Source organism: Sylvia atricapilla, chromosome 1 (genome assembly GCF_009819655.1).
Source record: "Sylvia atricapilla isolate bSylAtr1 chromosome 1, bSylAtr1.pri, whole genome shotgun sequence".
Taxonomy (NCBI): domain Eukaryota; kingdom Metazoa; phylum Chordata; class Aves; order Passeriformes; family Sylviidae; genus Sylvia; species Sylvia atricapilla.
In genome coordinates, this window is record NC_089140.1 from 121460571 (window position 1) to 121485403 (window position 24833).

General features: G+C 39.7%; 1 protein-coding gene across 2 annotated transcripts; it reads left to right on the forward strand.

Moving 5' to 3' along the window:
* The first annotated feature begins 308 nt into the window (after positions 1-308).
* GDAP1 (ganglioside induced differentiation associated protein 1) lies at positions 309-13052 on the forward strand. 2 transcript variants are annotated; one of them, XM_066332503.1, is made up of 6 exons: positions 309-529; positions 798-990; positions 2249-2422; positions 4831-4925; positions 5386-5500; positions 9600-13052. In XM_066332503.1, exons 1-6 carry the CDS (start codon positions 479-481, stop codon positions 9980-9982), a joined length of 1011 nt encoding a protein of 336 aa, XP_066188600.1. In that variant the 5' UTR covers positions 309-478; the 3' UTR covers positions 9983-13052. The 2 variants fall into 2 exon arrangements, with proteins under 2 accessions (XP_066188600.1, XP_066188590.1); XM_066332493.1 differs by having other exon boundaries at positions 466-529; positions 9603-13052.
* The last annotated feature ends 11781 nt before the right edge of the window (positions 13053-24833 follow it).

The window sequence follows — 24833 nt, forward strand, 5'->3', positions numbered from 1 at the left end:
GCTGACTCATTCTGCAATAGAGGATCTATGCCTACAAAGTCCAGTTCAGGATGATTTATGGTTTGGGTATTTTTTTTTTCTTTTTTAAAGCGCGTGTTGCTGATGTCCCTGAAATTCATACTAGAAGTGGTAGTTAAAAAAAAAAAAAAAAAAAAAAAAAAAAAAAAAAAAAAAAAAAACCAAAACAAAACCCAGATAAATATAAAAGGCTAAATCCTGCCATGTGACCTTCCCTACTTGCGCATCCATCTTCCTGCGCTTCCTTAGGGGATGCTGCAGACGGCTTTGCAGGCGGTTTCCCCTTCGGAAGGGCTGTCCTCCGAGCAGTGAGGGTGGGGGAAAGACGGGGGTGTCCCCCGCATCCCCCGGGTATCCCCGTCGGCTAATTTCCAAGAGCGGATCGGCGCGGGGAGGGCACGGCCGCCCCTCCACGCCCGGCGGGCCGAGCCGAGCCGGGCCGGGCCGGGCCGAGCAGGGCATGGCGCCGCTGGTGCTGTACCACTGGACGCAGTCCTTCTCCTCGCAGAAGGTGAGGGATGGGCGGGGGCGCGGGGCCCAGATCGCCGCCTCTCGCCGTGCCCACAGCCCCTGCGCGCCCGCGGCGGCAGCGGGGCGGGAGGGCCGGAGGGATGGGCGGCGGAGGGATGGAGGGATGGAGGATGGAGGGATGAGGGATGGAGGGATGGGGGATGTAAGGATGGGGGATGGAGGGGAGCGGCCGTGGGTGCGCCGAGGCGGGGCCGGGAGGGCGGCCGGGCGAGGATGCTGCCCGGGTGACCCTGGCGGTGCCGTTCCAGGTGCGGCTGGCAATCGCCGAGAAGGCGCTGAAGTGCGAGGAGCACGATGTGAACCTGCCGCTGAGCGAGCACAACGAGCCCTGGTTCATGCGCTTGAGCTCCTCTGGAGAAGTACCCGTCCTGATCCATGGGGAAAACATCATTTGTGAGGCAACGCAGATTATTGATTACCTCGAAGCGACGTTTGTCGATGGTAATCCCGCAGGCATTTCAATATGTGGTTCTGCCCCTCACCCCGTAGCCGGCAGCAATGCTGCGAGCAGCTGTGTCGCCGCAGGACTCTTCCTTCTGGGCAGAAAATGTTTATAGTCCCATAGTCTCACAAGTAACCAGGCTCTCCCTAATAGTTAGCATTTTGGATCGAAAACATGTTCCTCTAAAATGAACTGGAAGCTTTCCAGCACCTTCGTGAGTAAACCTTCATAAGTAAAACCTATGTCTTTAGCCCTTCAGGAAGAATGGATAGGCCAGGAACAGCGACAGCATTGTGCTGCACTAACGCTGGCATGACACTGCCATGAAAAATAACATACTGAAACAGAGCTGCGTGACTCTTGACTCTTGCATGACTCGTGCATGGCTGCCTTTGTCGAGCAGGTCCAGAGTCTCTGTGAGATAAGAAGAAACATGCTTAATTTCAGAATAATCTTCTGTAGAACAATGGAAGTAGAATGAGCAAATTATTTTTGGAGCCAAAATGGAATCAAGAGGTAAAAGAGCAGGAAGAGAAGCCTTAAAAGTGATGACGTGCAGGGTTTTGTACTGTTAAAAAATCCAAACAAAACACCAAGAAAAAAATTTGCCTCAGTTTTTGAAGGAAATGCAAAGATGTGTTTTGTATAGGTGTGAAGATGGCAGCATTTTATATTTCAGGGATTTAGTGCAGCTTTTCAGAGATTTATTTCTGAGGCACGAAGAAAACTTTGTTGTTGAGTGAACATAATTTCTGCTGTCTTTTAGTCAAAAAAGGAGTTGGGGCCCAAGTAGATCGAGGGTAGGGTAAAACTCATTGATGTGCAAGAATACTTCAAATCATGCTTTGATTAGGATTGTAATTTTTACATCATTGCAGGAGCAGTTACTTTTCAGCCATAATAATTTCCTGGAGTCTCAGCTGTGCCCAACTGTGAGAGCATTATAGGGCTGTATGTGACGGTCACCTGTTCCTAGATGCATGTAATAGAGCTGAGTGTGGTTTTCTGATTTGAAAGCCTCTTAAACATGTGTTTATGTGGGTTGCTGCATAGGAATGGAATTACAAAACATTTTAAAATGAACTACAAACATACATTTCTCTGAGCTGTAATCACACCATTGAGTTATGCTGGGGAACATGTGAAGCTTTCTTACCTGTGGCTGTGTCACCTGTCCCAGCTGGACATAACTGAATTAACCTTGGTCAATTAGATGATTCTTCTTTTCTTCACTTTATTTTAAACTTTGTTTTGCAGAGGAAGTACCAAGATTAATGCCAGAAGAGGGGAGCATGTATTATCCAAGGGTGCAACACTACAGAGAGCTTTTAGACTCCTTGCCTATGGATGCCTACACACACGGCTGCATCCTGCACCCCGAGTTAACAGTGGACTCCATGATTCCAGCCTATGCTACCAGCAGAATCCGTAGTATGTACTGGTGTACCTCTGAATGTCTATAACTTAGTAGGTTGCTGCATTACATTCATCTTCTCTCTTAAGTCCACCTTAAACACAAAATACTGAGCATAGTTTATGAATTTTGGTCAAAGTCCTTGGTGATTTTGCATATATTTTTTTTTTTGCTGGTGTATTTTGTTGTGATTAGAAAATGGGAAAGAGGAAATGTTATTTTTGAGGTGTCTTTGGAGATAACTTTTGTACCATTTAAAAGACAACCTTTTAATTGATGCCATTATGTTTCCCTCTGTGTATTGCAAAAGAACTAAGTAGTTCTAGGACAAGTATCAACTCCTGACAGCACAGCTGGTTCATGATTCCCTGTTTGCAACTACATTTTGAGATCTTTGATTTTTTTGTCAATGTTAGTGGTTTTTATAGTGCTGTTTTAGAATGCTCTGTAGAACAAAGTCAAATACTGTAGAGTCTTTGAAATATAATACAACTATACTGTTAGTAAGTTCATGATGAGGTTCATATAAAAGGTGATATTATGTCAGTTTGAGAAATCATATTTCCAACAAAATGTCTTATCCTCCTCCTTAAATTTTTTGGTAAATCAGTTCTCTTACACTGTTACATTGTCAGAAGTGAAGGCAGTTAATTTTCTGTACAGTTCCATGATTGATGTTACTTAAGTAACACAGAATCATAGGATCATAAAATCATAGAATGGCCTAGGTTGGAAGAGACCTTAAAGATCATCTAGTTTCAATGTCCCTGGTGTAGGCAGGGACGCCTTCCTCTAGACCAGGCTGTTCCAAGCCCCATCCAGCCTGGCCTTGGGCACTTCCAGGGGTAGGGAAGTCCACTCCCTCCCAGATAGCTTCTCTGGGCAATCTGTTCCAGTGCCTCATGACCCTCATAGGAAAGAATTTCTTCTTCATGTCCAATCTAAATCTATCTCCTTCAATTTAAAGCCGCTCTCTCTTGTCCAAGAACATGAATTATTCTCTTAATCAGTGCATTGTCTGGTGTTTTTTTTTTTTTTTTTTTTTTTTTTTTTTTTTTTTTGTTTTTGTTTTTGTTTTTGTTTTGTTTTGTTTTGTTTTTTCACAAATGTGGAAACAGTTCCTAACTGTTTATTGAACAACTGTGCTTTACTCATAGGCATTGTGGATAGTTTTTCTGTTTTCACAATGTAATAATCAGTGCTTTTATTACTCTTCACTTTACAACATTGTCTTCTGCTTTTCTTGCTGTTTGTATTCTTCTGCTTGAGCTTCTAGTTGGTATAAATTGTTCTCAGTTTTCACATATTCATACTGGTAGAGCTCACATTATTGCTCATCTAAATTGAGATTTTTTTTATCTTTTTATGCTTAAATGTAGACTACATATTTTGATTTGAAGCATTTTTTTTTAAAGCCTGTGGATGTTTCTTAACAATTCTTCTGCATGTTCAAACTTCTCCTGGATGCTTAGTTTTCAGCTTGAAACATTTTTTTTTTTCAGACTGCTAGATATAATAAGGCATGAGCCAGTTGTGTAATATGTTTATGCATTCCAAATCCAAGTAAGTAATTAATTACATATGTAAGATTTTAGTTGTATAAGTACATCCGTCAATTTCTTCATACACTATATTGAAGGACGTTTTTCACAGTCATGTTGAAATGAATGTATATAAAAGTGAGTTTGTTGTTCTTTAGAAAGAATTTTAATCAGTTTAATTTATCAGACTTAATTGTAACTTGACTTTATTATCAAGTACAAGCGAGAGGTGATTCATCCTCTATAATTGCTCTTTTGTTCTTGATTTATGATAAGAAGTATATATTTTTAGAAGATCTATAAATCTGTCTTCTGGTATTCTAGATTTATAAGTACGGCATTTTCAAGCAAAGCCCCATTTTTAAGGAAAAGGCTATACATGTGTAGTAGAAATCAGTAAAATCAACCTAAACTTTTCACATCATTCCTTCTTTAAATCATGTAATGAATATTTTTCTAGGACATGCACACAGTTCTTAAAGAACCTTTCCGAAAAGATCATAGACTTTGGCATCACATTTTAGCTAAATGAAAACACCTTGGCTCCATATTCAGTGGCATTTAGGCTTTTGCTGTAAAATTGTGCTTATGATGTACAGTGACAAAAAAATCTCACTGTGGGCCTTTTACATTGCAAACTGATGAGCTGAAGGTTTGGTGGGTCAATTTCAAAATCATTTAAGTTTTCCAAAGCGCAATGTATTTAAATCCTAACCTGGTGCAGATGCTGTATTGAAGCAACACTTCCAGTTTCTTTGGTATGATGTACAAAGGTGACTGATCGGTTCCTGTGGATTGCATTATGAGTATGTTTGGATATCTAATATTTGTAATTATTTTTTTGTTTGCCTTGTGGTTTCTTTTTTTTTTTTTTTTTAAATCAGGCCAAATAAGTAACACAGAATCAGAACTGAAGAAGCTTGCAGAAGAAAATCCAGACCTTCAAGATGCCTATATAGCAAAACAGAAGCGCCTTAAGGTAAGAAACCCTTTGTATGGGCCCCTTTATTATGAGCTTGTTAATGTTAGATTTTTTCATCACAATATAAATATTTGTTTCACTTGTCATTACCAGTAATGTCATGCAGTGGTTTAACCCTTCAAGGCATGAAACAGTCTGTCTTCAGATCAGCTACACACTTCAAGTGTGTGCTGAAGTACTGGACTGGTCCCACTGACCCCAAAGGTAAGTATACATCAGTGCTGATGTTGGGCTGTTGAGCACCCTGCAGGGGTAGGCAAATCTTAATATCTGGCATCTCTAAAGTTTTCTTCTGTTTTCTGAATTGTCACCAGTGTCCATGTAGTATCCAGCTGACTATATGGACAAAATAATCACATTTTATGAATAAACACTGTAGTATCCTAAGTATAAGCTTCTCTGATAAAAGTACAAATTCGGTATGATTATTAAAACAATAACCTGTATGTCTATTTAGTCTAAACTGCTGGATCATGATAATATAAAATACCTAAAGAAAATACTGGATGAACTGGAAAAAGTTTTGGATCAGGTTGAGACCGAATTGCAGCGGCGAAATGAGGAAACACCAGGTGAGGAATTTTTCTTGTTAAATCCTGTTTATATTTCTCTTTGAGGATATTGAGTAAACTTGTTGACACCACCATTATAAAACAATTTTTAATGTGTCAGATTTGATACTTTTAGTATATATTGATCTATACATCACAGAAGGGATCAATACTGTTTTAAATACTAGCTTACTTTACTGTTCCAGTCAGTGAGTTCTCATTGTCTCGTGAGAGTGCTTCATCACATTTTCAGCAAAATGAGTATAATGAGCTGCACAATTTTTTAGTATTTTTATCAACAAAATTAGAAAAAAATTAACTACGGAATGTTGATGTTATAGGTGGAGGCTTCAGTTCATTATAATGGTCACAACCTTAATATTTAACACAGGTTTATTATAATCTTGTGCAGACACTCTGCTGATATTTGTGGTATATGCAGAATAAGCAATCTGAATAATTGCTCTAATCATTAGGCAACTCTCTTCCCTCACCCTTTTGGAAAGCAGTCCTGTTTACTTGCCTCCACCCAAATGAAAGTCAAATTTTTCACAGAATCACAGAATCATTAATGTTGAAAGAGACTTTCAAGATGATCTAGTCCGACTGTCAACCCAGCACCATCATAACCACACCTAAACTATATCCTGCTCTCTGCTGCCCTGGACAACTTATTACAATGCCTGATCACTCTTTCACTGAAAAACATTTCTAATATCTAATCTGAACCTTGTCTGGCGCAACTTAAGGCCATTTACACTCATCCTGTTAGAAACGACTGGCCCAAATACAGAGCCCTGGGGACCCCTACTTATGACCAGCCACCAACTGGATGTTACTCAGTTCACCACCACTCCCTGGGCCTGGACATCCAGCCAGCTTTTCTCTCAATGACGAATGTACTCATCCAAGCCAGTTTACCCAGGAGAATGCTCTGGGAGACAGGTCAAAAGCTTTACGGATGTCTAGATAATAGCCTTTCCCTCATCTAGCAAGTGGGTCACTGTTCATGGAAGGGAGGTCAGGCTGGTCAAACAAGACCTGCCTTTGTAAACTCATGCTGGCTGAGCCTTTTCCCCTTGGTGTCCTGCACATGCCATGTAGTGACACTCAGGACTATCTGCTCCGTGATGTTTCCCAGTCACCTAAGGTCAGGATGACAGGTCTATAGTTTCCTGGATCCTCCTTCTGACCCTTCATGTAGGTGGGTATTACATTTGCTAATTTCCAGGCAAAGATACTTCTGTGATTAACCAGGATGGCTGGTAAATAATTGAAATAATTGGCAAGTTTTTGGCAGCTCCTTTCTTATTCTTGGGCACATCCCATCTTGACCCATGGACTTGTGAGTGTCTAACTGGCATGGCAGGTCACTAACCATTTTCTCTTGGGTTGCAGGGGCTTCATCAACTCCCCATCACCAACTTCCAGCTCTGGGAGCTGGATGTCCTAAGGACCATGGTTTTGGGTGTTAAAGTCTGAGGGAAAGAATGCATTAAGTACTTCGACCTTTTCCTCATCCCCTACTATGTTTCCCTCTTCATCCAGCAAAGGATTGAGACTCCTTAGCCCTTCTTTTGCTGCCAATGTATTTACTGAAAATGTTCCTGTTATCTTTAACTGCCATGCCCAAATTAAATTCCAGTTTGACTTTCTTCCTAATTTTCTCCTGTATAATCTCATTACGTCCTTGTAGTTACCCCCCTCCTTCCAGAGGCGAGACACAATCCATTTTGCCCTGAGTTCCAACCTAAGTTCTCTGTTTAACCAGGCTGGTCTTTTTCCTTGACAGTGTATGGGGACAAGTTGTTCCTGTACCTTTAAGAATTCCTCCTTAAATCTTGCCCATCCTTCCTGTACTACTTTGCCTTTCAGGATTGACTCCCAAGGAAGTCTGTCAGTCAATCTCCTAAGCAGTCCAAAGTCTGCCTGGCAGAGATGCAAAGTGGCAGTTCTGGTGACTCTCCTTACTTCACCCAGAACTGAAAATGCCATAATTTCATGGTTGCTGTGCCTAAGGTGGCCACTGACCACCACATTACCCTTGACTCCTTCTCCATTTGAGAGTCAGTTTTCTTTTACACACTCTAGGAATCTCCTAGACTGCCTCCTCTCCACTGTGTTGTATTTTCAGCAGGCATCTGGGAGACTGAAGTCCCCCCCAAATACAAGGGCTGGAAATTGAGACTTCTGCCAGCCTCCTGCAGAATGCATTATCTGCCTCTTCATGGTAACTAGCACATCTGTAACACACTCCTAAAGGACATCTGCAATGCTGACTTTCCCCCTGGTCTATACCCACAGGCACTTAACCATGTCGGCATCCTAAATTCTATTTAAATGGGATTAGCCTTCTGCTTACTCACAGTGTGGTTCAGCTCCCAGTCATGCTAATAGGAGTCCTCCCCGTGACTTCACTGGGAACTGTGTGAAGCATCAGTCAATATCAACTGCATCTGCTCAAATCAATAACTTTTTACATCTAGCTCTATAAATAGCTTTTGTAATAATTACTGTTTACTATCACAACTGTAGGTTTGAACCAGCAGTTGAAAGTCTAGATTAAATTTTCTACAGACTCAACATTGAGGGAGTCACAGAAAATATTTTAACTCATAAAGGATGGAAGGATTTTGTTCAGCAAACTACATCTGCCACCACTTCCAGCAGCCCCTTTCCTTTCTCTGCTAAGTAGTCTTTCCAAGGAGCCAATTGATACAGTATTGATGAGCTTATGAAAACTTCTGGGATCATAATTTACAGGATTTTGTAAAACATGGGGCTATTGCCTCTTGGAATTTTGTCTGAGGTATTCCCCCTTTGGAGGTTTGTGATCTGTGCTTCTCCAAGTCCTGGTCAAAGCCAGAGCTTATGCTTCTCTTGCAAGTGCTTGAATCCCTCAACTACTACTGCTGCCACTGCAGGCATCTTTCTTTCACACAGGATAGATTCTTTGGTCTTTTCCATCATCTTATTTAATGCACTGGATGAATTCCCAGGTATCCTTTCAGCAGCCTAGGATACACTCCTTTTCTACCGAAGCCTTTTTTTCCAGACCTGTGTAACTAGTCAAAATGAACTGATACCAGATTTGTGCCAAGCTGTTGCTCTTCTCTGATGGAAAATGTGTTGGAAAGGAGATTGCAAAACTTCTCTGTTTCCAGAGGGGTGCTGCTGAGTGTTCATGCCAGCATTTTTGCATGCCTGCTGTGTGGGATGAACTGCAAAAGTTCCAAATGAGACAGGAAGAGCGTAGTCCTCCCTATTTGAGATCTAGGCTGGTAGAGAGTACTTATGCTGGCAGCTGTGATAGCTGTGCTGGCTATCAACTTTCATATCCTGGGTTTCAAAAGCTCTTGGTGTAGTCAGTGCATGTCAGCCCTTTCAGGTGGTGGTGGTTCAGATCCCTGACAGTGAAGTGTGATAATGCCTGGCAGCGCCTGCTCTGAGCCATCCCAGGAAGGTTCACCTCTTTCCTTTGACTGGAGAGGGTACCTAGGGTCTCCATCTGTGCTCCTCATTAGTGGTGAGCAGTGTGAATATTTGTCACTCCTCAAACATCTCAGTGTAAAACCCCCATGATTCAGGGTCTAAGAGACACAAAAGAGGGACAGGTAGACAAATTCTCTCAAATCACTGGGCCGATATGTTTGCTGCAAGTCAGTCATCTGATCCATTTCTTTTTGACTTGAAAACCTCCAACAAGTTAGCTGGAGTTAGTTCTTGAGTGAATGCCATAGAGCTGAGTGACACAGGCAAATTCTTCAGACAAGTGAAAGCTTTTCAGTAAAAGCTAAACTGCTTTCCTCCTTTCCAATCCTGTTTAATTTAATCCAGATTTGAGAAATGTAGTTGAGGAAAATAAGTGTTTACTGTGGGTTTTAATTTATGAACCTGGAATGTGGAGCTTTTTTCCTTAACAAATGTAGGCCAGGCTCCTGAACCTAAGACTACAGTGCTGTGCAAAGAGTGGACAGGGATTAGTAAAACGTTCATTGATTAAAGTCACATTTTAGCTGAAGTGTTGTTGCTCTTTATTAGAAGGTACTTTGAAGTAGCATTAACTAAATGTGCTTATATTCCATTAGTTCCTAATGCTTCATGTTTTATCTCTTCTTAGAAGATGGAAATCAGCCTTGGCTCTGTGGTGATTTCTTCAGTCTGGCAGATGTGTCACTTGCTGTCACATTACATCGCCTGAAGTTCCTGGGATTAGCAAGAAGAAACTGGGGAAATGGAAAGAGGCCCAACTTGGAAGCTTATTATGAGCGTGTGGTGAAGAGAAAAGCATTTTACAAAGTTTTGGGACACGTCAACAATATATTAATCTCAGCTGTCCTGCCAACAGCATTCCGTGTGGCCAAGAAAAGGGCTCCCAGGGTTCTTGGCACCACCCTGCTGGTCAGCATGCTGGCAGGGGTGGGTTATCTTGCTTTCCTGTGTCTGCGGAAGAGATTTGCCAACATGGTGCTATCGATTAGAACCAGGCAAAATTATTTTTAGACCTTGTCTATCCCTGGTGGTGAGTGAAGGGCATCTCTACCCCCCAGGAAAATATCTTCAATAAAATATAAACGTTGAAGAGCGATTATGTCTGTGAATTAGAACGTTGTCACAGAGTAATCATCTCCTGCTGCTGTGTAATTGGGTTGGCAACACTGAGATATTTTTCAAAAATATGTGTTGGGGGGATGACAAAGGAAAGAAGAGACTTTCTTTTCAGCCAAGGGCCTATAACTGTGACAGTGCTTTGTTAAAGTGGTTATTGTCTCCTTTACCCAGTAGCTGACCTAATTAAAATGCTTTTATTTATCAGATATGCAGCAATGTGACAGCTTTTCACTGTAGATGAAATGCATTGTTGTGCAGAAACCAGCATTGTTAAAACACTGAAAATAGCTCTTACTTTAAATGCACAGAGTAAGATTTAGTTTTTGCCTGTTGTGTACAGGAGAAAGTTTCTCTGTACTGATTATTGTCTATTGATTTGCAGTTGGATCTTTAGGAATGCGTTAAAAAGTAATCTTAAGAAGCCACTTTTGTCAGTGTATGTTCATGCATCAGTACAGGAAAAGACCTGAAACAGGTAAGAACATCAGTAATTTCTGCACCACACAAGTGAAATTCTCCAGAGGCATCCCTGGACAACAGATACTAGAATTTTGCTGAAATACAAATGGGGGCAAAACATCTGACACTTGTCTTTCAAACTCCTTTTGGGCTCAGCCACAAACTCTGGCAGAATTAAATCAAACTATCTTGGTGCACATTTGCTGCTTTCATTGAGGTGGCTTGATACAGTTGCCTCCATATGAGTGTCCCCTGTACCCTTTCCTGTTTCGCTCTGAGCACTGGCTATTTTTTGCACACTTCTTGGCAACATTAGCAATTGCACACGTCTCTATAAAATGCTTGCCCACAACGTGCCACAGCTACTACGAAACACATGTAGAGCAATGCCTTTTTTAATAAGTAATTAAAAATAGTTCACTATCTGTCAGTCTGGGTAGGTAGATTAGATTGAAGGTAAAGCTGAAATTTAGTAATAATTAAGCAGATGATGTCTGTGCTTACTTACAGATAGGGGTCGTATTGATAGTAAGTGAAGAATACAGTAAGTTTGGAGACGATTTGTACTGCTGATTTTTTGCAAAACTGCACTCTTGTAACATGGAGGAAAGGTGTAGAAAAACATTTTGATTGCTTCCTACAGCTCAACAGATGCTGTGAGTTTTATTAGTTTTAGCTAATTAATAATTAGGTTCCGTTTCAACAAAAAGTGCATATTTACCTGAAAGTAGACTTTGAATCATTTTGCAGCAACAAAAGCATTTGGGAAGGGCTGTAAATTCTCATGAGAGTTTAGTAAGACTTTTGTATACTTGTGGAATGTTTGAAAGCCTCAGAGTTTTGTTTACAAGTGTACATAGCTGCAATCGACAAAGCATAGCTTTAAGTGTTTGCCTATCAACAATCAGTGCTAAAAGCCTAAGGACATTTTTGGTCCAGTGCTGGTGGCTGTGGTCTCTCTGCACAATTGCATTTAGGTGCCAAGAAGATCATCTTTGTGGGAGAGAACTGAGGCAGTTTCTGTCTGGGCAGTCTCACCATCTAACACCTATCAATATGAATAAAACTGTTGAATATGCCTGCTTATTATTGAATATTGTGCTAGTTGTCTAGCAGAAGTAGACCTAAATCTCATTACTCATTTTCAGTAATAAGAAACATCTTACCTAGGAAAAAATGCACTTTTTTATTTGTCAAAAAGACAGTTTTATATAATTCTATTTCATGATCCAGTGGTTCTCAAGAACTTGTTGAATTAAATATGCTCTATTTAGAAAAGCTATATTATCTCTAGAGTGGGTTTAATCCAACAATACTATTAATGTGCTGGCAGCTTTAACTGAGTTCGTTGTTTGTGTGTTGCAGTTCATCTGCGTTTACTTGAGGCTATCAAATTCCACTAAGTTAATAAACCCAGAGTAAGACCTGTAATTTAATGCTTCCCTGGCATGTATTTCTGTCAGACCACCTGTAAAATGTAATTTGATCAAGTCACAGTAAAATAAAATATATAGGACTTAGCCTTCTTTGGAGTGAAGTGACCACCAGATGTCAGTAGTCCTCCAGAACGCTGCTCTGGCATGCCTCTGAGGCAGGAAAACCGTACTTTTTAGAGAAAAAGTTTGTGATCTCAGCATAAGAGGGTTGTGAGCACCCTCATCACACCAGAAGTCTCTCCAGAGCTCTGGAAACAACTCCATGGATCTACCACAGGCTTGTTTTCTGACACCTGCCACTTATGCCTGTGTAGTTTCTATACTGGGTAAATGAGAGGCCAAAGTTGAAATAATATTTCACATGAAAATGAATGTTACTGAGCAACAATTAAACTTGCCATCTGCAAGGATAAGTGTCCGTAAAATTTTACTTTGGAGAAGCTTGGATCCCTGGTTTGATTCATGTCTTTTAGTTCAACTGTTCAGTATCCTACTTATTTTCACTGCCCTGAAGTACTCTGTACATTGATTTCTGTACAGGTGGCAGCAAAAGGCTTATCCATGATTAAATTCCTCAAAATAGGATGAGATTTAGAAGAACATATGCTGCATTTGGCTCTTTGTGCAGGACAGCTTCTGTGCTTATAAAGTTTCTTTTCAGCCTGGCTTATTTTCTTTCTGGTAGCTCTGTATACTATTTTGATTGGGTACAGAAGCAAACTTCTAGTTTTCATTTACCATGTGCATTGTGCATCAGATATCTTTCATATCTTTTTGTGGGACCCACACAATAAACATCGATTCTAAGACCACTTTCTAGTCTGGTTTATATCTTCTGTGTCAATAAAACAAAGCGCATTTGAGGATTATACACTATTGCTGTAAGGACTCTGATGATATTCAAGGAGAGAAGCCCTTGAACATGTTTTAAACCAGTTTAAAGGTTGCCTTGCATGTATATGTAAACAGCAATAACAATGATGTTTTCTTTGGTTGTATGTCTGAGCTATGTATGTATGAGGTCCAACAGAAGCTATTTGATTAAAAAAAAAAAAAAAAAAAAAAAAGAGTTAAAAAAAAGGAGAGCAAGCGGGTTTTGTACTTTCAATTAATCCATAAAAACCCAAAACAAACACAACCCCACTTTGCCTCTGAGTGTGTTCCTGATTCATTGTTGAGCTGCAGCAGCTGGGGGTCCTTTCTGTAAGGTGCATGACAAGCGCATAATGTGTCCACAGTGACATTGTCCTTGGGGAAAATAAATGGTGTGCCCCATTAAATGAGTGTTGGCCTGGCTAAAAACTAACCCTCCTCTTTTCTTTCTTGCACTGTAGGAGTCTGTATTGGGCCTCCTTCCATGTTAAGCAGAGGAGGAAATAACAGTACAGGAGGCTTGCCTACAGTGCCTCTCAATATCTTGGAAGTCAGGGAAGCTGCTAGGATCAGGTAGACAGCTGGTAGAGTTTGAGTTTCTGGAGATTATGACACCTGCAGTCTGTGCACCAACTCTGAGGTAGCCTTGATGCTTTAGCATTAGTCAGAAGTGTGCACAGAGCTCTTGCAGTGGAAAGCTTATGTCTAAACAGAAAAAGAGGCAAGAGTGGATACAAAGCTAAGAACAGAAAGTATAAAGTGCCTTGTCCAGATTCACAAAATCATACATCCACTTTTGCGTGTCACATTTTTAAAGGCGTTTTCACTTAAGTCTGAATTTTATGGGACCAAAGAGCTACTAAGATTTAGAGAACAGATTGGCATGCCCTAATGCATGAGGATTAGAGAGAGCAGCAGATGGAAAGTAGGTGAAAAGTAGCAGGTTTAGCTAGCTGGAGCACACTGTGCTCTGCAATATGGTGTATGACATTATTGTTTGCAGAGGCCTCCTTATTATCTCTCTGTTTAGCCAATGTTAGACAAAGAGGTGTAAGGTTGTGCTTAGGCAATTTATATGATGTACTGAGGAAGTAAAAAACATTTAGAAAAATCCCAAAGAAAATATGCTGTGTTTTGTTCCCTCTTTATAAAGAAATTTTTCGTTTTGGTGCAGTACCAAGTCTTAAAGTCAGGCACTCAAAACTCAGGAAATTCCAGAAGCCAGAGTTCTTACAATACTGTTAACTCACTCATACAATACTTCAATGGCCTTTTTATTTCCGGTTTTTCTTTCTAAGTTACAATCATGGTGCTTAATTTAATGGGAAGTTAAAAATGTTGCACCATGAAATAGTTAGGCTGTGGATAAGCTTAGTGTTGGGAAAGAGTCTGTTGGAATTTGCATAGCTGAAGGCCTAACTATTTCTGTGCTTTGCATCAGCATTAGTATTTACTACAGTTTTAAATACTCATAAATAATTATATAAAAGTGTATTGTGTAAATTAGCATATAATAGCATAAATCAGTATTAATCTACTTCATATATACTAATATGTATTGATATTCTATACACTATAGCATTCCTATTTATCCCTTTCATATTTCATTTGCTAAAAATGGCTAATTGACAATTATGTATTTTACTGTATTGCTTACCTTTATAAAATAAATTTGCATTTATAAAGGTAAAATTATGAAAATTTAATGTAATTGTAGAATCATACAACATTTTGAGTTGGAAGGGACTTTAAAGAGCATCTAGTTCCAACTCCCCTGCCATGGGGAGATGTGTTTCCCTTTCCTTATTTACTCTGGTAGCATTAGAACAGTGTTTGAAAACATTTGTTTTATCATGACTGAAGGGACTTGAGAATATACAAACACGTATTTGATGCTTCATGTTTAGCTGATCATCCAGATCAGAATCTGAATGCTGCTGCAGTTGGACTGAATAGAAAGCTTTAGCTATTGAGAAACTGTTCCTATCCTGAAAATTGCTCACTTAAGGCTTGTTTCAGAAAGCTTACCTAACTTCAAGTGTTTGAGCAGATGATGCCTGTGTTTCTGTAGGCAGCAGAAAACAGAGCATTCATAGGACCAGACCAGATGTGAGGGGAGCACTGCTTCTGTCACCTGCTGGCTGAGGCATTCACCTTACAGAAAGTGAAGTTCTTCTCCCCCAGTTTGTATGGAAATGGGTAGACAAAATGGGAAGACATAGAGACAAAAACTCCTCCCTCATAGACACAGGCCCCATGCACTAGGGTCAGGCTCCCTCATTTTCAGCACAAAACACATCTGTCTTCACAGAAATCAGAGGCCATTCCTTTGACAAAAGGTAGTTTGGACATGTGGAGGCTGAGATAGTCAGTCACTCAGCAACTGGGAGAGCAGAGTCTGCCACACAGCTTCCTCTGCCAGCTATGTGTAAAGGCCAGCAGTAGTTGGCAAATACCAAACTCTTGGTAAGGATGTCTTTAGGTGCATAACACAGGTTTGGCGAAATGGAAGGAATTCCAGACTCTGGAACCTAAAGAAAACCAAAGAAAAACTATCCAGAGAAGTTCCATCACTGGAACTTGTGGTCCAGCTCTGTGTGGCATTTCTGCAGGTGAAGAGAGGCTTTTGGATTGCTGCTTCTGAGGACATATTGTTGTAACTCAGTTCAACTATTTAACTGAAGTCAATGAAAGGAATAAGAAATATATGTCTCTGTTGAATACATGGTTAAGCCAGCTTCCTGATACAGATATTTTAGTTGGATCACTGTTCAGACAGGTACTGTGAAAGCATATGTTTTGAACTTTGTAACTCTCCTCAAACACCTTTATACAAGCCTAGACACCAAACTAGAAAAATTCAAATTAGAGGTCTGGATTGCACCCCAGAGTCACAGGCAGTAAAAATAGAAAGACCTATTGTTTGAATTTTCAGGTCTTCAACAGAAAAACTTCCAGAGACAAAGATCTCACAGGAAGTCTGTGCCAGATGCTCTTTGTCCAAATTTTGGGCCTTAAGAATTTGTGCACCCTTCTATTGTGCTGAATTAAAGACAGCTCTAAAACACAGAATCTACTAAAATTTACAGAGGAAACAAGATTGGCTGATGTTACAGTAATGGAGGTATCAAGATTTCAGCTTCTAACAGAGAGCCAAATTCAGATCTGGTATGAGTCATTGCTACGAAAAATGTAGTGGTACATCTACTTACATGGGATCTGAATTTGATTTTAAAGTCATTATGCCATGAATCACATTTTACAACTTTGCCTTGACAAGTTTTATTTTAATCAACCTATTTGTTACAGAGACAATGAAAGCTGTACAGTATACCTTTCTGAAACAAAGGAAATATGCATAACTTAAGCTTTTAAAAGCTGTGTAAGCTTTTAATATGGGCAGTATATACTGAGTCAAAACGTTTGGAATATGGAGTTATTTTTGGAATAAAGAATTCTTTCAAAACAAGTCCAAGAATGTATGTTTAGGACTGATTCCAGAACAGCATCATAAATTTTTTATTCTTTGGATTTGAAGGAGAACCAAAAATCTATAGCTGACTTATTTTTTCTGTTGTTAACTGCCAATTGTAACTGTGATACAAGGAAGCTCCAGCAAATAAAAAGACAAAAAAATTCTCTTTTATGTGTGTATATATATAATATGTAAGAACCAGCAGCCCGTATTTAATTTTCTTAGGTAAAGCATATTGGATTAGAGTTCTACCTCTTGTGTTTTATAAGAAATTAACAGTGTCTTTTTCATGCAACATAAGAGATGGAAATATTCCTAAAGCGACTGGCAGAACAGCAACATTGGCAACATTGGCTGAGGCTGCAGTTCCACATCCATAGCAGCCCACAGAAGTGGAAGTCAAGCAGCAACTGAAAGATGCTCATTGCAATCCAACAGCCTTCTGTGACAAGGGGGAGGAGAAGCAGACCAAGCTTCAAACCCAATGGAAGAAGTGGTTGTGCTTGAAGTCAGAAGTCCCTCAAGCTGGTTGGAGATAGATGCAAAATGTGTTCCTTGCACCTCTGTCTAACTTGGCATGATTTACCTTGGTGTTTACACATTGTCAATGACTGTACCAGTCTGGGGGTAATGTAGTGAAAAAACTTACATATGAAGTTCTGGAATCACGAAAAAGTTTTGCTTATATCTGTATAGAAAAATAATTGAAGATGCATTTGTGACAAAAAGCATATTCATACCCTGCTCTCAGCAAGGATTAGTTCTGAAATGTGGTCTGTAGCCTCACACTTCACACTGACATGCTTCAGCACCATGATATTATGGGTGAGAAAAGGGACAGGGAAGATAGTAATGGAGACGCAGAAAGAGGACGTGAAATGGTAAGTTATATTAATAGGCTGATACACTAAGGTTTATGCTTCATTTTGTTTTGTTAGTTTGTTGGCGTTTTAATAAAAAAAAATCCCCTACACCCATTAAAGTGCTGCACTATGATGTGTGCATTGCTGTTGAGAGGGAAATGCAATCACATCACAAAGATGTTGTCTAATGATGAAAGAGTAGATCCTTTGCTTTCTGTGCATGAGAGTTTATCTGAACACCTCTGCTGGGGATGAAATATGTGAGGGGACAAGCATTGTTATTACATGGTTCATTGACTTATTCAATAATGATTCTGTTTAATGAGAGATTCTGTACTTCTGTCGCAGCTGAAAACACTAATTCAAGACAGCAATTTCCCCACTTGCTTCCATTAACAATTTATTAGGTATTACCAAATTTTATGTTTTTGCATGTATCATAATTAATCTCACCACACGACCTTGCCTCAAAAGTAGTTTTGTTCTCCTACACTGCAGGCCTTCATCTCATGTTTGTTTGTACAGGACTGGTTCTAACCTGGGCTGTTTGCTGTATAACCTGCAGCTCCCCAGGCTCCTCCTGGCTGGTGGGCTCTTTGTGTAACATTTCATCTTAGAATTCTAGAATCGTTTAGGTTGGAAAAGACCTTTAAGATCATCGAGTCCAACTGTTAAACCAGCACTAGCAAGCTCACCGCTAGGCCGTGTCCCTGAGCGTCACATCTACACATCTTTAAATACTCCCGGGGATGGTGGGTTAACTGCTTCCCTGGGCAGTCTGCTCCAGTGCTTGGCCACTCTTTCCATTAAGAAGTTTTCCCAATAGTCAATCTGAAGCTCCCCTGCTACAACTTGAGGCCATTTTCTCTTGTTTTCCAGAATATCACCTGGTGGAAGGCTCTCCAGAAGTGCAAACAATTAATTCTCAAGTTTGTACTTTAAAAATTTTCACTTCTGCACTTGCAAAGAAATACTGAACAAAGAATAGATTAAAAACCCCGAAGCATCAGAAGAGCTAGTTAGCTGTTTCAGAACATAAATTGACTCCTTCCTCAAACTGGAGGAAAGGTCAGTAAGCTCCTACATGTACTATTTATTTTCCTTTGTGCTTCATGTGAGACAGCTACATTTCAGATAAGTGCAAGTAGTGGAATTTTCCTTTCTAGCTCAGACATGCCAATTTTTTAGAGGGTTTACTTGCCTACACTTGAATTTTTGCTGATGAAGTGTGGTCACTGTTCTTCATCGAAAGGAGCTCAGTACAAGTACATGGCTTTATGGTCAACAGTGTTTGGGTAAGACATTTGCATAATTTTCTCAAGTGTCAGTGACTCCACACTGTTTGTGTAAGTAGCTTTAAGAAAATACTAGACGATTTTCCAGATGGTAGTCCCTCTGTTTGAATATGAACCTTAATTGCCATGTGTAAAACAGGGAGTTTTTATATATGATAAACTATTTTTCCTTTAATCTCTGGAGTCTGAATGATTTGGTTTATACAGAAGAAGAGAAGGTATAGTTCCTGAAAAACTCTTTTTCCAGAACTCTAACAGAAACAGCACAACAGAGATGGATGAATGAATAGCCTCTGCTTCATAATTTCTACTAAAACTATGTTCTGAAATAACCTCTGACATAACTAATAAGAGCAAGCAATATTTTATTCTGTGAATTCGGCCTTAATCTTTAAGATATTAGTTAATACTGGTTGCAATTCAGCCTTATTTTTATGCTTCCTTGTATTTTGAAGACACTAGAGAGATTTTAGTCTGCCTGGAGTGATCTTGATACATTTTTTCTTCTTCCTCAGTACAATAGTTGACATCCCTAGCACAGACTGTTTAAGACAGTGTCAGCTCTTTTGAACTCCTCTTTTTTCTACGTTCATACCCAAGGAAAACAAAGCATAGACTATGAAAGTACTGAAATGTGCTTCCTTAAATTCCCATCTTTGTCTTTGTGAAACTTGTGTCTTCCACTCTCTTTTTCACAAGCCTTTGTGAAAGTCCATTTCAAGGCCGTACCCAAGTCCTTGTTTAGTTGTGGAGATCGAAGAGTTTGAAAACATGGCCCCTAGTTCATAGTCAGAAAAGTCTTGGCTCTTTGCACAAGTCGGTTTGAAAACTGCTACTATGGAAGAAACCCATTTCATTTATCACATGAAATCCTATCTCCTCCTCCTCCAAGAAAAACTGACTGTTGTCAAAATTTTCTGCCAGTTTGTGTCTTAAAATAAGTTTGGCTTTTTGTCCCCCATCATTTATTGCAAAAATAAGCACAACCTTGGTTTTCTGATGGTTAAAATTTTGAAACTAATGCTATTTCCAAATTTCATGGCTCTGTCATACCCAGTTGTCCTTGGGTACCACTTACGTTACAGTTTAAGCAATTTTTCCTTCTTCCTGGTATGTATATTCCCATTACGTATCTATATGCAATAATTGCCCTGTAAAAATACCAGAACAAAACAGTAGATTAAAACTATAAAAATGATACATTTTACAGAAGGAGAAAAGAAAATTTCCACAGGATGTCCTACCTCAATAAATATTTTCCCCAAAGGTGAGATTGTAAGCAAATACCAGTACTTGGAACCCTTACTTTCAAAGTGTGTTTACTAAGACTCTGTTACACAGGAGGACACAAGTGAGAGTAGTATTCAGTGCAAAGCCCGTATTTTCAGTAACATGGTAATAAAGTTAAAATACTTGTTAATAAAAAAACAGAAAATAAACTTAAACCAACCCACGGAACCCTTAAAAACCCTTTTAGAAAAACAGTTTAACACAAATGAATTCTCTTAGCAGTGATAAATAAATAGTGATTTCATGACACTGTTTATTTACTGTCACTGAGATTTTATCTTGGATCAAAATATGTAAACAAACACACAACTCCACTAGTTTTGGAATTAAATACAGGACTGGCATTAAAATTATAATTCCTGTTGATACAGAGTATAATCCAGCCAGAAACTTAAATTAAGGTTGAATCACAAGCCATCTGTACAGCTATAAACACCCTTGCTGTATGTAGAAACCCAGTCAAAAAAGAGTACTCCTTGTTCAATTCTGATTTTTGTTAGAAAAACACATTTACTCATCCCATTTATTTCATATTGTTCTAATTATCCCCACAATGTGATCATTCACAAAAGGCATTCTTGACTATGAAGAAAACTGTGATGAATTATTAAAATAAAAACTAATTTCAGAGTCTACTTTTGAAAGTTTCTCTCTGGCCCAGAAGATGACATCATGTGTCAGTGACATTGGCAGCTTTGGAGTACTGTACACCAGCCATGACAAAATAGTTGCAGTCCTAGTTTAGCAATAAATTATATTACTATGTAATTAATTTCCAGATTATCAAAACCCATTAATACTTCTTCTTAGTAACTCCTCCTGAGGCCACAAGGCATCAACTGGGACCATGAAATAAGGCTGAACTGCTCAGGAATGTTGATGCACAGGCTATGGAGAATCCCTCCAAAAACACAGCAGGAGCTGGGGGACCATGGAAGAACCATGTCCCTGAGCTGGGTGATCGTGGGACAACCATGTTCCTTTGCTTGATCCCATTAAGAAAGTGCCATTTTCCTTTTGCTCTTCCATTTGGCCATCTCACAGATGCTTTGCTGCACATGAGTGGCAGAGTGTGGGCAGCAGGAGGCTGTGGGGGCCCAGAACTGTCCTGTGCCAGCCACAGATGGTTTTGGGACTGGCATGAACACCCTGGTGTGTGCCACAACTTAGAGCAGTTGGAGGAGCCCATGGCCCCCAGCAGGTGTATTTTGGAACAGAACAGAGCACTGCTGTGGGGGAGCAGCCTGTGTACACCCCTAAGGGCCTGTGGCAGCAGGTCACCAACACTGGGGCAGGGACACTTTGGAGTGACTGTCATCAGCACAACAGAGCTCTACAGGAGAATGTAGGAATGCATTTCCCACACCAAGCATGTGCTTCTATATAAGGGAAAAAGTTTCAACTTACCTTAAACATACAAGGAAGCCAAACTAGAAAGTTCTGTACCCTTCTGATTGTGATTGACCTAGTGGCAGCACAGGAGCATCTACTGGGTTTTGGAAGTGTACTTCAAAGCTTGTTGCCAATTTCATTGGGTAGGGCGCCAAACAGCCCACCTAAACCATCGAATACTAAAGAGACAACACAAAGTAACTCAAGGATTTTCTAGGGTGTCTTTGCAAGGTGTCAGAGGCTTCTCTGACACCTGTGCTTGGCTTTTTCTTTTGTTTCTGTAACGTTTATTATTTTTCATTTATTAAACCTTTTGCTTTTACAAAACACAGCTGAAGAGGTGTTTGGTAATTATTTTAAGCCAATCTTAGAAGTGCAGGACACCCTCAGAGACTTGATACATCTTCAGGTGTCTCATTCTATTCTGGACACGTGCTAGGCTGTATAAGGAGAAAGCTATAGATGTGGCCAGGGCATTCTCTTTCTGCAGCCTTGCAGACACTGTGCCTGGTGACTGGTGTCCTGGATCCCTGCAGCCAGTGGCACAGCAGCTGCAGTGACATTCCAGCTGAGGATCCATCAGCTTGTCCCAGTCTCCACTGCCCTAGTGTCATGTGTACTGACTGGGAACTGGCCAGAGAGCACCAGGCTGAGTTTCTCACTTCAATGGAGAGCACTGTTTGGACCAATGGGTCAGAAATTCTGCCTTTAGAGCAAGCAAACCAAACCCCAACCGATCGATGCACGGACCTGTGAGCTTTACTCAGGATTGAATTTAGTGCATTGGGTTAAAAAGCACAGGTCAGACTCACAAGAAGAGGCATGCCTGGCAAGGAGCTCATTGTTAGAAAACAGTTATCACTGTTAAGTGTATGGATGAATAGCAAATTAGGGCTTCTCCAGTTCTTTTGCTGTGCCAAGCCATTCCCTCTTGGCTGTACAAAGGAAAAATGCTTTTCCCTATAAGGTATTTTTATAATGAGAAGTCTGCACAGTGTGGCTTCATCTACGAATACTTAAGATTTAATAAAATACCGAAGTAAAGCACATTTATTATATGTACCTCATTACAGAGTAGGTATAAATATGTTTTTTCAATATATGACTGTTTTGGAATATCTGCCATTGAATTAAATTGCACTTCAAGGACCTATTCGCATTAAGTATTTTCCACTATGGACATTGAGAAATATTTGTTTTTTCACAGTTTAAAAAAAATGCAATATATTTAACAGTAGAAAGTAAGAAAATAGTCTTTGGCTGCAGAGTCCTTTGGACACTGTGCTTTGACAAGTGTGTAAATTTTGTTTTCTTTTAGGTTTGTTGAACAAATATACATATAATGCTTCACTTCAAAAGGAAAAATAATATTTCATTTTAGTGACTTATTAATAAATTTCATAACCTGCTATTAAAACCCAACTAATGCCTCCATTTCCGTTATGCCTTGTTTATTATGTACATGGTGCCAGTTTCAGGTTATTACTCCCTGTGGATTTCTAACTCGTTCTTGTCAATTTTTTCTGCCAATTGGCACATGACTTGCCACTTCCCCAGTCCAGTCCTGGGTGCCTGGAAGACATCAGACACTGAGATACGGAGCTGTGTCCATGCTCCTGCCCAATCCAGTGCACTAAGTTCTAGTTGGGTTATACCTGGAGCACTCAGCTGAGGAAGGATGATCTCCCTTTTCATGTGAAAGTTTAAAGAACAAGTATGGAGTGGTGTTGCAGGTGCAAGCACTGTTTCCACTTACAGTAAAAAAAAAAAAAAGTGATTCTTCATTCTGTTTCATCATACACAACTCCAAAATGCAAGAAAAATACAGTTAGCAAGCTCACATTGTTACATGCGGAATTATCTGCAGAATTGCTGTTATTTTATTGAACTTGATAGGTAATGAAGAGGGATTTTATTGTTAAAAATACAAATATAATTACATGTAACCTTTCTGCTATCAAGTGTGGTTACAGCTGCTGCTTGAAAATTCACAAGCACTGCCGTGCGTGAATGAAGAACTGTAGGGCAAGTAAATAACAAATCTTTAGAAGATATTTTAAAATATCATTGTGGAAGCTCGAAAAGAAAAATCTTTGTATAAAAGGTAGACCAGATACTACTTTTTAAATGATAAGTTTATTATCAGATCAATGATTTAACAGGAGGTAAACAGAACTATAAAAGAGATAAGTAAAAGCAAAATGGGAGGACTCTCCTACCTTCTCTCTTATTTCATATTTGGTCTTACCAATTTATGTAATCTGATGGAAGATTTACCAAGGACTATAAATGATCCAAGACATCAGGCTTAAAATGGAAACACTAGAGGGGTGGTTTCTCCACTAGAACATGATTTTGAAATTGAGATATCTTATATCGGCCAGAATGAATAATTTTTGTGTCACCTGTGGTAAAGCATAAAGCATCAATCTTCTTACCCCCTTCATCGCTTTCCTTCTGTGATACAAATGACATTTGTATCTCACATGTTTGACTAAACCATTCCCATCTAACTAGCCATCAAATTTCCAGGAAACAGACAGTCCCTTACTTCCTTTTTGAGCTAATTTTCAGTAGTTAATTGCGCTTCTTAAAAATGAAGATCTGAATCTATGTATTTTGAAGCGTGTTTTAGATTGCAATCTTCCACATTTAAATAAGCCCAGCTGTGCTTATCATCACTTCAGACCCACACAGCTGAATGAGCATGAAACCACACAGATGCTTGTCCTTAAAGACAACGACTTCCATATCCAGGTCAAGCTCTAATACCCACAGTGATGGGTGAGGAGCTGCAAGAATAGTTAATGAATACACTGTGTTGACATGACCGTTGGGACGACTGTTGGGCTGTTAGTTTAGTTAAACACTGGGCTGTAAGAAAAGCAAATGAAGAGAAAAGTTGCCAGAGATAAGCTATATCTTGGTAAACATTTAAAGACAGTTACACAACCAAGAGAAAAGAGGGCTTGTCCTCCCTCTTAACTCCTTCTAAGGAAAGAAAGGCCAGAAGCTGAAAAGAGTCTGGACTTAGAAGGTATCTCACTCGATCTATTTAACAGATAAGTATTGGGAAGAGAGGAGAACCAGGCCATGACACAAGCATCTGTTCCAGTATTTGTTGTTTTAAAGCCCATTTTATTCATTGTATATGAAAACAAGCCAAAGGACATCAGAGAACTGAGGCTGTAGTAGGTCACTCTCTTGCTTTGAACAATGGTCTCTAAACAAATGTCTAGGAAAAAGAGATAAGATTAGAGGAATGATACAACAAAAATTGCTCTGAGAAAAGTCCCAGCTGACAATGGCTTGTGGCACAGGAACTTCCTGAGGCAGAAATGGCTTCTGTGCATTTAATACTTCAATTTTCTTGTCAATGTACATGACAGTGTCTTCTTATAACTATGTACGCTTCTGGCTGTCACTATCTTGTGTCAAGGAGTTTTGTAAATGACACATTTTGTGTATAAATTCTCTCTTTTTGTTTGTTTTGAGTCTTCACTTGATAGCTTTAAGGCCCTTCACCCTTGCCAGGGAAAAAGTAGTGAAAAAATACTTCAACATCTGTTGGCAGCATCTTCAAATACTGAAAATTACTTCAAAGAAGTATTTTTTTCCTTTTGAGGGCCTTCAGGTTCTAAGCAGGTACTCATCCAAAAG